Below are 19,033 nucleotides of genomic sequence, written 5' to 3'. Positions count from 1 at the left end.
GGTTGGATGGTATCACCTACTCAATGCACATGAGTTTGACTAAACTCCGGGAGTTGGTGATGGACAGGGAGGTCTGGCATGCTGCAGCCCATGGGGTTGCAAAGTCGGACACGACTGAGCAACTGAACTGAACCGAAGCCTTTCTCTTTTCCAGGGGATCTTCCCAATCGAACCCAGGTCTTCTGCATTGCAGGCGGATTCTTTACAAGCTGAAACACAAGGGAAGCCCAGGAATACTGGAGTGGGTGGCCTATCCCTTCTCCAGCAGATCTTCCCAACCCAGGAATTGAACGGGGGTCTCCTGCATTGCAGGTAGATTCTTTACCAACTGAACTATGAGGGAAGCCCAGAAGGCTAGAGAAATAACCACATTTCTCCAGGGCAACAGCCCAGGCACTGTCCCTAAGGGTCAGCTGTATTAGTGTGTAAAACTGTACTGCCTACCCCACCTTGCACTAGAACTGCACCCTCAGTGTGATGCTGCTAAGAAGCCTTACCTTTTCTTTGTTCACTTTTTTAATTGCCCACTTAGTTGCTCTTTCCTTGTCTATGGCTTCAATGACCATTCCAAAGCTCCCTTGTCCCAATATTCTTCCAAAGGTATAGATTTCCTAGATAAAAAAATAAGAGTTCTTTGTCTTTCTCTGCCTTTCATTAGGTATGACAAATGAACATATAATACTGACAGGCGTCCACCCAAGGGAAGAGTGACTCTGCTCCAGGGTAAAATCAAATAGAAGACACTGACACCATGTATTTGCTTTAGTATTAATAAACACATCTTAATTAGCAAAAATAAGTTTTGATGAGTCTTATTAAATATCCTTTAGAGAAAAACCATAAAAATCCTAATAAGGAAATGTGAAAAACTTCAAATATATAAAAAATTAAACTCTCATAAACTATAATATTAAAGAAATGTCTTCACAAGAAAAAGAATGGACTATTAATACATGTATACAAATATGTTGATATATACTGTATATTTGTGTAAAATAAGTTGTCCAAAAAATTATTCCCAAACTCTGAGAACTATACTATAAAATCAACACATATTAACCATTAGACAACTGGTTTCCTGTTTACCAGGTAACCTTTCTCTTCATTGTTTCTACTAAATAAACATTTTTGTTGCTTTATTTCTTTATGTTTTAGGAAAAGGATTATATAAATCCTATTTTATATTAAAGTTTTTAATATAAATAAGCATTTAGAAAAAAATTAAAACCATCCATAGTAACATTATCCAAACCAAGGATCCTTCTGTTTATCATTTCACTCCTGCTTAGAAAGACAGAATGCACTGGTCTTGACACCACCAGCATTCCATTTCATGTTGTAAAATAACAAGCAGGTAACTCATTTACACTTTCAGATCTTGTGAATTTGGTTGGAGAGAGTCAGTCTCCCTGATCTAAATCAACTCCAGGGCATTAACAAGAGTTTCTAGACCCATTATGCCCAGAGATTAAAACAGGAGAGAACCCCTGAGCTAATGTCACTGGGGGAAGTCTCTCTTAGAGACTTCTTAGAGCCTGCCTTAGAGATGCCAGGTTCCCACTGTGTGACTGCTTTCATCTGCACCCTGCAACAGATAAACTACTGCTAGACTTCATATTTTCTACTGCTTACATTCCTTTCTGACTTTTGTAAAAGAAGATGGAGTATCCAACTAATTACTTACCTACTTCACAAAAGGCTTTTCTGCCTAACTCTGTACCACGGTGATTGTTCTTCTGACTTTTTTCAACATGCATGCATTGGTCCTCAAACACTGTTATTACTCTCTTGCGTACAAATATTTGGACTCATTTTTTTCTTTCCAAGATGGTCTAGAAACACCTTATAAAGGTATTTCCTTTTTATCCTTTAAAAAGCCTGCCTGAAACCTTGCAGGCAAAATATTCATGCTTAGTGTATGAGGAAAAAGGAGTAGGAAGAAACACAAGGGAGGAGAGAGAAAAAGAGAGGAAGCAAGGGAGAGAAAAAGAGACAGAGGGCGAGAAGGGAAGACCCAGAAAGGGAAAGAAAAAAGAAGAAAAGAAACATGTTCAGCTTCAACATGTAGATTTTTCTTAGCTATCTTCTTGTGATACATACTTTGGGGGCTCCAAAGATGAATAAACCATAATTCCTGTTTTCTTATAATTTGTCTCATGTCTGGCTCAATGGACATGAATTTGAACAAACTCTGGACGATAGTGGAGGATAGGGCCTGGCATGCTGCAGTCCAGCAGAGTCAGACACGACAGTGACTGCACAACAACAGCATCATTTGTAACTCAAGAGATAAGACTTTTACTTAAGTCATACAGTCTTAAGTTAAAAGAAAAAGTACAAAATGACATTGGGGTCAGAGACCAGAGCTAAAATTCTGGGAACATAAGGGAAAATGGTATGAAAGAGATGGCTCCTGAGAAGCATGTGGGAGAACAAAGACAAAGAAAAGAAGGAAAATTGAGAATTTTTTCCATAATCCAATCAAGGAATGAATGAGTGAGCTGATAAATGAATACATTTTTCTTTCACAAAAAGCTCTTATGACTAAATTTAAAACAGTAAATTTGTGGATTTTTTTTTTAAGGCAGGTCTTTTCTAAGATTTTGTAAGACTTAATAAAATCTTTAACAGGGGAAGATTTAAGCTTTTAGGTCAGAATTTCTTAGAAAGTTTTTCTGATCACTTCAAGTAAATTGCTAAAAATTTTTTAAAACAATCGTTCAAAGGTATCTAACGTTAATGGAATTTTCCTCCTGTAGTTGTTCCTGCTGTAGTTCCTTCAATCTAGCATTAAAGGAACACATTTTAATTTCTAAGATGGTTTTAAATTTAAGTCATATTTGCATATAAGAACTAGAATCCTGGGAAGAATAATATTGGTATTCACTCAATCACAAACTGGAGAAAAATGGGCAAGTCCACGAGGGAAATTTTGGCCTCCCTACTGGTCATCAAAGAAGTGAACAGCCAAGCCATCTAAGTCATTTGGTCTCTCTCTGCCTCTCAAATAGGTCTATACAGAGATTTCACATCTGCCTTCAGCAACCGGGAAGACTTGGAGACCAAATGCTCTCATTTTGTCTAATAAATGTCCTCCACTTAATTATGCAAGTCAAGTTACATCTCTATGAACAGAAAAAATAATTAGTCCACATTTTCTTTAGTAAAGACTTCGACAATCTTAAAAATGGTTAAGTTTTGTCTTTTCTCTCCTTAGAGACTTGCTTTTTAAATCACTTTTGTCATGAACACTGGCTTAGAAGAAACCTGAAACATTTCTAGCAGCTCAGTTTGCCCTCCCTATACCTGAATGGCGGCTCCATTGTCCATCCGTATGTGAGGAACTTTTCCTTCTGTGAAGTTGCCCCGACCCCACTGTTGTTGAGATGGTTTTCTCTCTACATGTGAAGATTTTGAGGGCTTGGACCAAAAAGAAATTTTAATATTAACATTAAGATACAAGACACTTATTGACAAAGTAAGAACCCTAATTTAGATAATCTGAAAATTTTTAAATATGTGTCAAGATATTTATTGTATACAAGACAGTTTATCACCTTTTTCAAATTCAAAGCCCTATATAATTCATTCACTCATTAGGCTAAAACAGGCCTTAAGAAGTTATTCAATCTAATCTCCTGAATCCAGGCAATTCTACATGATGACCTGCACAGAAGATAAATGAGGACTTAAAATCTTTAAAATCATAAGAGAAGGCAACTTCACAGTTTTCTCAATCTCTCTTGTTTCAAGACATAACAATCATCTCAAATAGGTTATACACAAGAAATTACTGACCAGACATTCACAAAATATGCTTTGAATGAAAATAATATAGCAACAATTCACTCAGAGACATCTATATGGCAATAACTATACCATAATACAATTCAGAAATAACAGTTTAGCGTGAAAATTTGAAAAAGGTATAAATTTGAGGACTGAGAACCTACTTTTCTTAAACTTACTGCTCTCTGTCTCCAAATTTATGCTCTATCAATGACAGTCTTCCAGAGTGCCTCTTCACTATAAAGGCAAACATACCCAAACCAGTCCAACTGGGTATTCACAGATTGTAACTAAGGCAAATCAATTTTGTAAGGTATATTTAATATTCCATCTAGATAACCAGGAACTGTCTTAAATAATAACCACCCTGTGTTTAACCACAATCATAAATCTCATTCTGCATCAGTTGAAGAAAATGCCACCAAATTCAGGTTTAATTCAATTTGAAAACCAATCAACTTCCATATAAACCATTTTTTAATAAAAGCTGGAATAATATTCCAAATTATTTATAATCCTGGGAAGTCATTAATTTGGGACAGTGGTTGGTTAACAGAATGAAAAAATTATCAACCGATTTTTCTTACCTCTTCTGTAAGAAAGAAATGTTACCTTAATAGTAAAGAAGGCAAATGAATTAGCTGACAAGAGCCCATGGATAAGGATGAATGTAGGGATGGGATTAGGGAATGGGACATCAACTTGTGTTGAGATGTAGAATCTTTAATAATTACCAAATCTTTTCCAGAGGCAACATCTTTGCTGGCTCCTTTTTCTTTTTTTTTTTCTGGTGAAACTATAAATTCTGAACTACCTGTGCTTGATGTCTGTGACATTTCCACCACTGACATTGGAGAAAGCTTTGTTTTACAAGAACATATACAAAGTGCTTTTTTCTGAGAAGCAGATGAGCAGTGGGGGCACTCTGTAGATTTTTTACCACAGCTGTTATCAGCCATTTGCTTAACTCTGCATCAAAAGCAACTTTATTAAAAGAAAGATGTTTCCACTGTTTGAGGAAAAGAACCAGACCAAAAAGGAAAAGGTAGGCTGATGGTGAAAACTGTAACTTCCAAGTGGTGAGGTCCTTAGGTTAATGATGCACTCGACTTCCAGTCACACATGAGAGCTGCAAGAAGAAAAGAAATCTCCATTTAGAAAATTCTTTCTTATCCTGTCACTCTCCTAGAAATCAAAGACAAACTAGCAACTAACACCAAAAGCATCCTGCCTATACATGAAAAGTTAATATTTACAACAAAATTAGAATACATTTCTAAAAACCAATACATTCTTATCTTCCAGAATTGACTCCTTGAACTCCAGACATTTATTTAACAGTCCAAAGAATCACCCTCTGAACTGCTAAAAAGTGTGGTCTAAGGAAATTTGGTGGGTTGATACAAATTTTTTTAAATAAAGTAGAATAAAATAGATAAATAAATGAGAGCGTTTTGCATAGCTCCTTGGTAAGCTTTGTGAAACTTTAAAAAAATTACATAGTTATGAATGTATAGAACGTGTGCGTGTGTGTACACTTGGTCACAATATAAAATGCATTTCATAAGGTGGGTTGTGGTAAATAAAAAAGGCTTTAAAATACTTGTATAAAACATACATTACTGTGGTTTCAGAAGTTAATGAGCCTCTGTCTACATATTATCAGAACAAATCCATGTTGTTGTGTGCTCAGTCGCCAAGTTATGTCTGACTCTTTACACCCCATGTACTATATATAGCCCACCAGGCTTCTCTGTCCATGGGATTTCCCAGGCAAGAATACTGGAGTGGGTTGCCATTTCCTCCTCCAGGGGATCTTCTCAACCCAGGGATTGAGAACCTATGTCTCCTTCATTTGTAGGCAAATTCTCTACCATTGAGTCACCTGGAATGCCCCAAATCCATACTATACACTTCACAAAGTAGATAATTTGATTCTATAAAGCTATCTAATGCTAAAAGTTCTAAGGCAATATCAGAAGTATCCTTATTTTTACTCTCAAATAGAAAAATAGGAACTAGTGTGTGCTACTTTTCCCTGAGTGAAGAACAGGTATGCCCATCATTTTACCTAACCAGTTATTGCAGCTATATATAGTGCAGTTATGTATAGTGGCAAGTTGGAAACATGTGAGTTTAGGAATGAGGGGGGATGTGTTCTGCAGCACATGAAAAAGAAACTGAGAAACTTCCAGAAGTAACTGGGAGTACATCATCATGGTTCTCTGCCATCCTACTTCAGATATTACTTGAAAGTATATTTTGAAGTCATAGATTGATAAGCCTGGAGATATATAGAATATACCTTTGTTCACTGAACTGGAATAAACTTGACCAGAATAGGAGCTAGATATCTTTATCTCATTAAAGAAATACATTTCTAGCTTTAGTTATCTAAGATCAGTTTTCTAATCAGAAATAAGGGTTGAATTTGATCAAATCTTTACCTATCGTGATTATATTTTTCTTATTTGATTTTTTGGTCTGTTTTATGGTATTAAATTTTTCTTAATATTAAAGTACTCTTGCATTTTGGGTATGAACCCTATACATGATCATGATGGATGATTCTTTCAATGTGCTGAAAAACTGAAATGTTTGTATTCTGACTTTTCACAGTTATATTCATAAGTTAAACTGGTCTCTAATTTTCCTTTTCATTCATCTTTATCAGGTTTTGATACAAGATTCTGGCAGTTTTATAAAATAAATTGGCTATCTTTCCATCTCGTGATGATTTGTAACAGTCTGTATAGCATGGGAATCTATAGGAAAATCTTCCAGACCCAAAGGATTTTGTGAAAGATATTGCTAGTAGTTTATCCAATATTTATTCCCCCACTCTTCCTTTTTAACAAAACCCTGATTCTGTCTGGGATAGCAATATGCTAATTTAAATCCTCCATTTCTGCACATCCCTTGCAGTTGACTTATGGCCATGAACCTTACAGAATGCAAGCAAAGTTGTACTTAAAGAAAACTTTTATTCTTAAAACTTTATTAAAAATAGAAAAAGAAAGGACAAAAAATATACTACATGAGCAGTCAAATCAAAGAAAGAGAAAAACATGATTAAGAAACAAAATTTAAGATGAACAGAAATGAAAAAGAAATGTAGGTTCTGTTGAATTTTGCCTATAAGGCTCCAAATAAACTGAACCTTCACTCCCGCTCAGATTTCTCTCTCCATTCTCTCCTTTGCTCTAAATACACTGGTCTCCTTGCTGTTCTTTGCATATGCCAAGCACAGTGCCTTCTCGTGGCTTTGGCCCTTGCTTCCTCTGCTAGGATGCGCTTTCCTCAGACATTTGCATGGCTTGCTCCCTCACTTCATGGTGATCTCTGCTCATCTGCTCTTCTAACCATCTCCTCTGAAACAGCAGGCCATTCATTCTGTCCCCTTATTTTGCTTTATTTTTATTCACAGCATTTATCATTTCACTTTGGAAGTTCTATATCAGAGTTCCTTCCTACTTTTAGGGAACAGGTAATTTCCATATATGTAAATTGTTTTATGAAGCTTCCTCAAAGGCTCAGGGGGGAAAGAATCTGCCTGCAATGCAGGAGACACATGGGTTAGATTCCTGGGTCTACACCTCCCAGAATATTGGAAATAAAAGCAAAAATAAACAAATGGGACCTAATTAAACTTAAAAGCTTTTGCACAACAAAGGAAACTATATGCAAGGTGAAAAGACAGCCTTCAGATTGGGAGAAAATAATAGCAAACGAAGCAACAGACAAAGGATTAATCTCAAAAATATACAAGCAACTCCTGCAGCTCAATTCCAGAAAAATAAATGACCCAATCAAAAAATGGGCCAAAGAACTAAACAGACATTTCTCCAAAGAAGACATACAGATGGCTAACAAACACATGAAAAGATGCTCAACATCACTCATTATCAGAGAAATGCAAATCAACACCACAATGAGGTACCATTACATGCCAGTCAGGATGACTGCTATCCAAAAGTCTACAAGCAATAAATGCTGGAGAGGGTGTGGAGAAAAGGCAACCCTCCTACACTGTTGATAGGAATGCAAACTAGTACAGCCACTATGGAGAACAGTGTGGAGATTCCTTAAAAAACTGGAAATAGAACTGCCATATGACCCAGCAATCCCACTTCTGGGCATACACACTGAGGAAACCAGATCTGAAAGAGACACGTGCACCCCAATGTTCATCGCAGCACTGTTTATAATAGCCAGGACATGGAAGCAACCTAGATGCCCATCAGCAGATGAATGGATAAGGAAGCTATGGTACATATACACAATGGAATATTACTTAGCCATTAAAAAGAATTCATTTGAATCAGTTCTAATGAGATGGATGAAACTGGAGCCCATTATACAGAGTGAAGTAAGCCAGAAAGATAAAGACCAATACAGTATACTAACGCATATATATGGAGTTTAAAAAGATGGTAATGATAACCCTATATGCAAAACAGAAGAAAGAGACACAGATGTACAGAACAGACTTTTAGACTCTGTGGGAGAAGGCGAGGGTGAGATGTTCAGAGAGAACAGCATTGAAACAAGTATACTATCAAGGGTGAAACAGATCACCAGCCCAGGTGGGATGCATGAGACAAGTACTCAGGGGTGGTACACTGGGAAGACCCAGAGGGATGGGATGGGAAGGGAAGTGGGAGGGGGGATCGGGATGGGGAACACATGTAAATCCATGGCTGATTCATGTCAATGTATGGCAAAAACCACTACAATATTGTAAAGTAATTAGCCTCCAACTAATAAAACTAAATGAAAAAAAAAAAAAAAGATTCCTGGGTCTGGAAGATCTCCTGGAGAAGGAAATGGCAACCTACTTCAGTATTCTTGCCTAAAAATTCCCATGGACAGAGGAGGCTGGCAGGCTACAGTCCAATGAGTCACAAAGGGTAGGACACAACTAAGTGACTAAGCACACAAATTGTTTCATAGCAATGAAAGCCATCTAATTCATTTCATTCAGTTAGAATAACCAAAATTAGATCATGGCAGTGTTCTCAAAAAGGGAGGAGCTCTTACACGCCAATCTTTTCTGTGAAGAGATGTAAAAATCCTAAATGGTGTGCCTGTATTTATCTTTATCCTAGATTACAGCATATTCTAAGATTACCAGATAGAAATAAATAGACAAGTCAGCCCAATAAACATGACCTTTCACCAAAGCAGTGTAAAAAATTCTACTGATGTGATTAAAGCCCATAACGGTGAGCACTGGAAAAGGTACATCAAGGGCACCCTTCAGACAGGAAGAGGAAAAAAAGAATGCAACTGATGCCAACACACACACACATTTTAACAAATGCTTGACCTTGTTTTCCAAGTATATGTAGCGAGACAAACAAAACTCAGAATGTACCTTTATGCACACTGAAAAATGATTTAACTTTAGGCCTTGGAAGAAAATGCTTTGCATCTCAGGTTAAATATATAAGCCTGTAACCATCAATGACTCAGAGCAGCAGAGTAGATCTGCAAATAACAGCCTTTCTGTTTAGAAAAAAATAGTGCTTTCTCTCTGCAGGTGTAGAAAAGTCCCACATCAGATATGTAAGGTATCATTTTATGCATGCATTAAGAATACTGATTTTATAGTACTTTTTATAAGAAACTGAAAGAAGTGTTCATAATGTAAAGGTTCATTTAAAATGTAGCTAAGTTCCTTCATTATAAACAGTACTCCTAAAAGCATTCTTACTATATCCCTCAAGTTTTACTACATTATATATATATATATCTCCACAAACTTTCAAGAGAATCTTTAAATATTAAATTTCCCATTTCTAAGACAGTTTGTTTTGTGGACTGAAAAATAGTTGTATTTTTCCTAGCTCAGTTCAGAAAGTATTTCCTTTAGTTTCTCCCTCAGTCTCTCAATGTCAAGTTATCACAGTATCACTGACACTGACATAGACTTCCAGGTACTTTCTTGCCCCAGCTTCTGACATATCCATTGCCCTGTAAGTATTTGGTAGCTATATTCAGAAAATATAGGAGTTCCTGGTATTCACTGACAAGCTTCATTTCTGCTTCCCAGCTTATCAACTATTACATTTGCCAAAGTAATGTTCTACTTTCTTACCCCAGCAATGCTAAAACAATAGGTGAAATAGCTGTATGCAAAATTTCTTGAGAAGGATTGGATTTTGAATTTAATTTCTTTTTGGCTGGCTGAATTCTAATTATTTTAACTTAAAAACCAAAATAGAACAAACATTTACTCACGTTTATTTCTTTCTCACTTATGAACTGATCTGAAAGATTTGTTAGTAAAATAAATCTACTGTCTAGTGGGCCAAATGATGTCATTCATATTTTAGGGGCATAAAATGAATCAGGTATTGCAAACCTAGCATATCTTTATGTAAACACAAAGATGAATAGCTCTTCTTATGTAGAACTATGGAATTACATGTAAACAGGACTTTGGATAGAAAAACATATTAGGAAACCAAAGAAACTTCTAATGTAATAGTTTCTTTGTGTCTCCAAAGACTGGACATGCATAGGTATTAAACATAATGTAAATAAATACAATAAGGTCAAATAATGTCAGTGTTTAACAAACGTTAGCTTTCCTTTGGCTAAAGATTCTCATTTTATTTTCAGGAGTAAAACAAGTCAATGGAACAACTCTAATATGGAAACTCTCTGAGTTTTTATTTCAGCATAAAAAGGTCTCTTAACACACTGGCCCTAAAAGATACACTTACAGTAATTTCCTTGAAAATGAACACAAGAATGGTTTTATAAGATATAACTAGCTACAATTTTCTTCCCCAAAAGCAATTTTTAGCTTTCTTTGCTAAGACTATGTCTACAAGGAACCTAACAGTCAAGTCAATTCAGTAAAAAATGTGTTCTATTCAAGTAAAGAAAAAGCTGTATGGATTGTCTGACATTATGCAGACCAAGCGGAATGACTGTATATTCACTTTTCAACTACTTGTTTTCATAACATGCTTACAGAATCTAAAGAGGGGCCAAATGAGCTTTGTAGATCATAGTGTTGTTAAATGAGACCAGCACTTGTTTACCATTTCCATTAAAATCATGATTAGGGAAAGTGGTCTATATTGTCTTATAAAAGGATTTATAGTATGTTTACATTTTATATTATTTCAGACATTTAAAAATTCTGACATTTAACACCTAATATATGCTATCAGATTTTAAAATTTTAATTTGCATAATACTCCTCACTGATTAAGCTATAATCTGGAGGGACAGTCTTAAATGTGGTCCCCATGCTGACAGTTTAAGAACAGAGGTTTTACAAAGAAAGTATGGTTTAAAGAAACTGGAGAGATTCCCCCATCCCCACCGATTCTTTCCCTGATGTTTTTCTTGTTGTTATCCAGTGTCTTTTCTCCATGTACATTAAAAGCAATCTGAAGTCAGGAACCTTTATGCCAGCACAGCTGATCCTGTACATAATGGACACTCAATGAAAATCTGTGAGAGTTCATTTTGTGGGGGAAGAGCCATAATCACAAATCACTTAGGCAGAAAATAAGCAGATGTATAGAAAAGTCATCAAGAAACGAGGGGGTCATGTGGAGGAGGGAATGTCAGAGCTCTCTTCATAGATCTAAAGAAGGAATTAAGAGTTCTGTGTGACTCAAAGACAGTGCAAGCCAATATCAACCTGATACAAAGGGCTTCCTAACATTTAGATAAGTTAACAGGAAAGACTATCTCTGTCACTACAAGTGTCCAAGTAGAGGTTGGAAGGTCAGCTGTAGGAAATCAAAGATGATATTTAAACATAAACTAGGATGTCATAGAAAAAGCAAGGGAATTCCAGAAAAATATCTACTTCCATTTCATTGACTACACAAAAGCCTTTGACTGTGTGGATCACAACAAACTGGAACATTCTTAAAGTGATGGGAATACCAGACCACCTTACCTGTCTCCTGAGAAACCTGAATGCAAGTCAAGGAGCAATAGTTAGAACTAGACATGGAACAACAGACTGGTTCAAAATTGGGAAAGGATTATGTCAAGGCTGTATATTTTCACCCTGCTTATTTATGCGTACTAGGTATACTATGCAGAGTACACCATGCGAAATGCTGGGCTGGATGAATCACAAGCTGGAATCAAGACTTCCAGGAGAAATATCAACAACCTCAGTTATGCAGATGATACCACTCTAATGACAGAAAGTGAAGAGGAACTAAAGAGCCTCTTGATGAGGGTGAAAGAGGAGAGTGAAAAAGCTGGCTTAAAACTCAACATTCAAAAAACAAACATCATGGCATCCAGTCCCATCACTTCATGGCAAATAGAAGGGGGAAAAGTGGAAACAGTGACAGATTTTATTCTCTTGGGCTCCAAAATCACTGTGGATGGTGACTGAAGTCATGAAATTAAAAGACGCTTGCTCTTTGTAAGAAAAGCTATAACGAACCTAGACAGCATATTAAAAAGCAGAGACATCACTTTGCCAACAAAGGTGTGTATAGTCAAAGCTAGTTTTTCCAGTAGTCATGTACAGATGTGACAGTTGGACCATAAAGAAGCTTAGTGCCGAAGAACTGATGCTTCTGAACTGTAGTGCTGGAGAAGACTACTGACAGTCTCTTAGACAGCAAGTAGATCAAACCAGTCAATCCTAAAGGAAATCAACCCTGAATATTCATTGGAAGGAGTGACGCTAAAGCTGAAGTTCCAATACTTTGGCCATCTGATGCAAAAAGCAGACTTATTGGAAAGACCCTGATGCTGGGAAAGATTTAAGGCAAAAGGAGAAGGGGGCAGCAGAGGATGAGATGGTTGGATGGCATCACTGACTCAATGGACTTGAGTTTGAGCAAACTCCAAGAGATAGTGAAGGACAGGGCAGCCTGGCGTGCTACAGTCCACAGGGTTGCAGAGTTGGACACGACTCAGCAACTGAACAAACAGGCAACCTACTTCTTGTAGTCAGATGTTTGAAGGCATGACAACTCCAAACAGTCTATAACAAAACACCAACAATACATTCCATAATCTCTGTTTTTAAGATTCTTTATAAGTAATATTAATTTAATAAAACAAACAAAAACAACAACAATAACAAAAATACTTCTCTTGACTGTGAGAACATCCAAGGCAGGAACTATGTACTATTCACCTTGTCATCTTATATTCAGTAAAGATCTCCATTATTAAATGAGGATTATTGATTGAAAACTATTCAGTGATTGATAGAAACAGTGTTTCTGAACTCACAAATATAATACGCAATGTAGGTGCCTAGAGTAAGTGAGCCAGTGCTTATCATGTAAAAAAATAATATACCTGAAGACGCCTCCTGGCCAACAAACTAACTGCACTACAAGCCAACCCTTACTCTACCTTGAAGCTATCATTCTAGAGCAAAACACCAAACCCCCAATACCAAGCCTGACCCCAATCCTCTACTCTAAATTGCCATCTATTTCTGACAGTTTTCCTATCAGACAAGATGTTACAACTACACTCTCAAATTTATGAATCTTAAAGACACACAGACATAAGTATTTACTTCAATGATATACCATATTGTAAAACTCTAAGAGTTTTGGCTAAGTCCAGTCTTCAACAACTATAAAGCTTGGTCCTAATAAACATTATTATTCAGATCCTCATATTCAATTTTTAAAAAATCACTACTTTTTGACATATTGTATAACTAGCAATAACTGGCTTGTGTTTCTGTCATATAAAACATGCATGTCATCAGTTCAGTTCAGTCGCTCAGTCGTGTCCAACTCTTTGTGACCCCATGGACTGCATCATGCCAGGCTTCCCTGTCCATCTCCAACTCCCAGAGTTTACTCAAACTCGTGTCTATTGAGTCAGTAATGCCATCTAACCATCTCATCCTCTGTCGTCCCCTTCTCCCACCTTCAATCTTTCCCAGCATCAGGGTCTTTTCAAATGTCTCAACTCTTCGCATCAGGTGGCCAAAGTACTGGAGTTTCAGCTTCAGCATCAGTCCTTCCAATGAATATTCAGGACTGATTTCTTTTAGGATGGACTGGTTGGATCTCCTTGCAGCTCAGGAGACTCTCAAGAGTCTTCTCCAACACCACAGTTCAAAAGCATCAATTCTTTGGAGCTCAGCTTTCTTTATAGTCCAACTCACATCCATACATGACTACCGGAAAAACCATAGCTTTGACTAGACAGACCTTTGTTGGCAAAGTAATGTCTCTGGCTTTTTAGTATGCTGTCTAGGTTGGTCATAAGTTTTCTTCCAAGGAGCAAGCTTTAATTTCATGGCTGCAGTCACCATCTGCAGTGATTTTTGGAGCCCCCAAAAATAGTCTGTCACTGTTTCTATTGTTTCCCCATCTATTTGCTATGTCATAGATGAGATCAAAAAAATTCATGTGATATATATGTTAACTTTCTCAGGTTCCCTAGCCAAATCACCTTAAGTAAGGATACTTATTTTCTAGAAGAGATTGTTCTCTTCACTTGTAATGATGAGTCATTTATCTGCAGCACACAAACCCCAGACTTGGCCAGAACAAAAGCATTTAGAATGTCGTATCTTGGTCATCAATGTGGCATGTCTGTTAATTTCAATAAAATAGCAAAGATAGGGGAAATAAGACCTAAAAGGCACTTACTGGTAAGGGTTCTGTACGACTAGCCAAGAAGAGTCTTCAGGGAGCAGTACTGAGTTAAGCAGTGAGCAAGAGAGGTCAAAGTAGGAGAACAGAACAACACAGAACCCAGTCACCTAACCATGTATGCATGTATCCAGCAAACATTTTCTGAATACCTGTTATATACCAAGGATTGTTCCGGGTACAGGGAATAAAGAGGTTATCAAGGCATGAGCCTTAGTGATAATGATTATGATAAAAATAATGATCAATATAGGCTTCCCAGGTGGCGCAGTGGCAAAGAATCAGCCTGCCAACACAGGAGCCACAAGAAAGGCAGGTTCAATCACTGGGTCAGGAAGATCCCCTGGAGTAAGAACCCACTCCAGTATTCTTGCCTGGAAAATTCCATGGACAGAGGAGACTGGCAGGCTACAGTCCATGTGGTTGCAAAGAGTCAGACATGATTGAGCAACTGAGCACACACACATACAATCATCAGTATATAAAAAGTACAGAAGTAATATAAAAGAGGGAGTTACCAGGGAAGTAATGTAATCAAGTGAGAAACAAAATTTAGAATGATAGAGATCAGGATTCAAATTTTACCTCTATTACTTACTAGCTCTGTACATATGGGGATATGTAAAGAGGAGCTAATAGTAGTAACTCTCTTACATGATTATCATGAGAACTAACTATATAACATTTGTACAGTGCCTGTTAAACATTTAAAAAACTAAGATCATTGCATCCGGTCCCATCACATGGCAAATAGAAGGGGAGAAAGTAGAAGCAGTAACAGATCTTATTTTCTTGGGCTTCAAAATCACTGCAGCCATGAAATTAAAAGATGCTTGCTCCTTGGAAGGAGAGCTATGACAAACCTAGAAGCGTTATTAATAAGCAAAGACATCACTTTGCCAACCAATATCCATCCAGTCAAAGCTATGATTTTTCCAGTAGTCATGTACAGATGTGAGAGGTGGACCATAAAGAAGGCTGAGTGCCAAAGAATTGATACTTTCAAATTGTGGTCCTAGGGAAGATTCATAAGAGTCTCCTGGACTGTAGGGAGATGAAACCAGTCAACCCTAAAGGAAATCAACCCTGAATATTCATTGGAAGGACTGAAGCTGAAGCTCCAATGCTTTGGCCACCTGATGCAAAGAGCCAACTCATTGGAAAAGACCCTGATGCTAGAGAAGATTGGTGGCAAAAGGAGAGGTGGACAGCAGAGGATGAGATGGTTAGATAGCATCACCAACTCAATGAACACGAGTTTGAGCAAATTCGAGAGGTAGTAAAGTACACAGAAGCCTGATGTGCTATAGTCCATGGGGTCTCAAAGAGTCAGACATGACTTAGCAACTGAGCGACAACAATGTGAAAAGGAATGCATAGCTTTGTATTAACAGTACAGTCTGACATCAGGGAACATGATGGCCCCCCCTCTCTTCCTCTTTCTCAAGATTATTTTGGCTACTTGGGATCTTCTGTCCTCCCATACAAATTTTTAAATTATTTGTTCTAGTTCTGTGAAAAATGTATTTTAATAGAGATTCCACTGGACTTCTAGATTTCCTTGGGTAGTATGATCATCTTATCAATATTAATTCTTCCAGCCTATGAACATCTTAACAATATTAATTCTTCCAGTCTATGAGTATTTCTCCCACTGGGTCATCTTCAATTTTTTTCATCAGTGTCTCACAGTTTTCCAAGTACAGGTCCTTTACCTCTTTAGATAGGCTGATCTCTAGGCAATTTATTATTTTTAATATGATGGCAAATGAAACTCCTTCCCTACCTTTTCTGATAGCTTGTTGTTAATGTAAAGAAATGCAACAGATTTCTATGTATTAATTTTGGATCCTGCAACTTTACCAAATTCATTGATGACCTCTAGTAGCTTTTTGGTGGCATCTTTAGGGTTTTCTGTGTAATATCATGTTATCTGCAAACAGTGACTATTTTTCTTCTTCCTTTCCAATTTGATTCCTTTTATTTCTTGTTCTTGTCTGACTGCTATGACTAGCACTTCCAATACTATGTTGAATAAAAGTGGCGACAGTAGGCATACTTGTCTTCCTGATCTTACAGGAAATTCTCTCAGGTATTCACCCAGTATGATGGTAAGTTTAATTAATTTTGGCCTTTATTATCTTGATGTACATTCCCTCCATACCCACTTTCTGGAGAGTTTTTAATCACAAATAAATGTTGAATTTTGTCAAAAGTTTTTTGCATCTATTAAACTAAGTCTTAAAGACTTAGAATGAACTGGAGAACTGGAATGAGTTGGAGTTTACTTGGTGAACAAGTCAAGGAAAGGCTTTCTAGACAGTGACACCAGCACATGCAAGGGCCCAAAACCTATGGTTCAAGAGGAGTGGAAAAAAGTGGTTTCCATTTGAAGACAACAACAATGGGAGACAGAAAGTTCGATCTGTGCTAAGATAAAAACAGAGAAGAAGCACTTTCAGGAAATATCTGGTTTAACAAGACTATCTTCACTGAAGAACAGGGGCTCTACTAGGCACAAAAGACAGATGAGGTAGAGTGGAACATGAGGTTCTCACTCTGAGAGAGCTGCCAGAAAGGATGGAGTGCTGCAAACAGTTTTAAGTGAGCACTTCCAACCTTGACACAAATTAGCCACACTAGCTAGTGACACTAATTAGTGACTGCCAACACTAATTTCTCCAGCAACATTTCAAGCATAGTCATGGAGGGGACAGAGGACTTCAACATATGCTATAAAGTTTTAAAGTATGCAGAATAAGTCCTAGATAGTACAATCAACCCAAATCTACTGCCATATGAACAAAGAAGAAGCTAATGACAAATTCACTAGAGTCAATGTTTCAATGTGATAGAATATATGGTTTATTTCTAATTAGTTCTAAAATAACAAAAAACATCAAGGGAAACTCCCCAGTATGACTTCCACAATAAAATATTAAGTTATTTATTTTACAGACATATGCATACATCCCTACTCCAAATTCAGCACTATTGCAAACAAAGCTACATCAGTCCCAGAAAACAGAACAGCAGCATTCTACCATCTACGGTCTAAAGACCCCAAACTTTTTGAAAAATTTATGAGCATTATGAGGAAACAACGGAAACAGTGACAGACTTTATTTACTTGGGCTCTAAAATCACTGCAGATGGTGACTGCAGCCATGAAATTAAAAGATGCTTTCTCCTTAAAAGCTATGACAAACCTAGAGAGCATATTAAAAAGCAGAGACATTACTTTGCTGACAAAGATCCGTCTGGTCAAAGCTATGATTTTTCCAGTAGTCATGTATGGATGTGAGAGTTGGACCATAAAGAAGGCTGAGCACCAAACATTTGATGCTTTGAACTGTGGTGTTTGAAAAGACTCTTGAGAGTTTACGGGACTGCAAGGAGATCAAACCAGTCAACCCTGAAGGAAATCAATCCTGAATATTCATTGGAAGGACAAATGTTGAAGCTGAAGCTCCAATACTTTGGCCTCCTGATGGGAAGAGCAGACTAATTGGAAAAGACCCTGAGGAGGGTCTTGAGGAGACATGGGGAGGAGAAGGGCATGAGGAGAAGGGGACGACAGAGGATGAGATGGTTGGATGGCATCACCAACTCAATGGATATGAGTTCGAGCAAGCTCCAAGAGATGGTGAAGGACAGGGAAGCCTAGTGTGCTGCAGTCCATGGAGTTGCAAAGAATCTGACACAACTGATCTACTGAACAACAACAACAAAATCTCAGAAGTTTTCTCAGATAATGGTTCAATTTCACATGTACAGAATATTTTAAATGAAATTTGTTTGCCCTTGGTAATCAGAAAGAACCTGAGCTTTACTGTTAGACCAAGGTTCAAATTCCTCACCAGTGACTTAACCTATGTGGTCTCAACTTCCTTATATGCAAAATATATAGATGGTGTCTATATACTTACATGTTAGAATTGTTACAAGGATAGGTTTGATGTATGTAAAGTCCTGACACATTGTAAACTTTTAATAAGCTGAAGTTTTTATTATTATGAAATTCTGCCAAAACTCTATAGATGGTAGCATCAGAAAATTATTTTAGCAGTCATAATTTCTCAATCTAATGCTCCAAATATTGTTCTACACAGTTTCTGATATACAAACTGCCATCTAATTAGCTCATAGCTAGTTTAGAATATAACCTTATGGGAGTTTGCTCTAGATGTGTGCAGCTTTATTGTAGAGGAAATGGCTTGCTGAACTAGCCCAGAAGCAGCTTGTTAAATGTTAAATTCTGAATGCTACAGGCACTCAAATATTGCATTTATAAGAATTTTTTTAATATTATAATGTTGGACATCAAGAACATTTTAGCCTAGCCACGATCACAGTCTCTCAAAATATTACTACTCTGTTATACCTTAATGACTGATCAGGAAGGAATAATATGTGATTGATTAGGTTTTCAGAGAAAAAAAGAGGTGTCTGCATCCACAGATTTATTTACTTGGTGAGTTTTCCAAACATTGCAATGGAACTGTAAAAACAATGTGATTAAAATCAATAGAGCACATCATTTGCTGATACTGTTGCCCAAGAAAAGGCAATAAGCCTTAGGCATGTTATTACTAGATTACACAATTTCACTGACG

The 19,033-nt window shown here is 37.1% G+C and overlaps 1 protein-coding gene across 6 annotated transcripts in view; it reads right to left on the bottom strand.

The window, feature by feature from the left end:
- The window catches only part of STK33 (serine/threonine kinase 33), a 187,494-nt gene that overhangs the window by 83,303 nt on the left and 85,158 nt on the right, over nt 1-19,033 (bottom strand). For 5 of the 6 annotated variants that reach the window (XM_043903854.1, XM_043903818.1, XM_043903845.1 and 2 more), the window contains exons 2-4: nt 4,524-4,918; nt 3,307-3,420; nt 498-611 (exon numbers count right to left, since the gene is read on the bottom strand). In XM_043903854.1, the coding sequence (XP_043759789.1) occupies nt 498-611; nt 3,307-3,420; nt 4,524-4,748 (453 nt within the window). In that variant the 5' untranslated portion in view covers nt 4,749-4,918. The remainder of the gene's footprint in view (nt 1-497; nt 612-3,306; nt 3,421-4,523; nt 4,919-19,033) is intronic. The other variant, XM_043903863.1, reaches the window with a different exon arrangement.

Source organism: Cervus elaphus, chromosome 1 (assembly GCF_910594005.1).
Source record: "Cervus elaphus chromosome 1, mCerEla1.1, whole genome shotgun sequence".
Lineage (NCBI taxonomy): Eukaryota > Metazoa > Chordata > Mammalia > Artiodactyla > Cervidae > Cervus > Cervus elaphus.
This window is presented reverse-complemented; position numbering and strand designations above follow the sequence as displayed.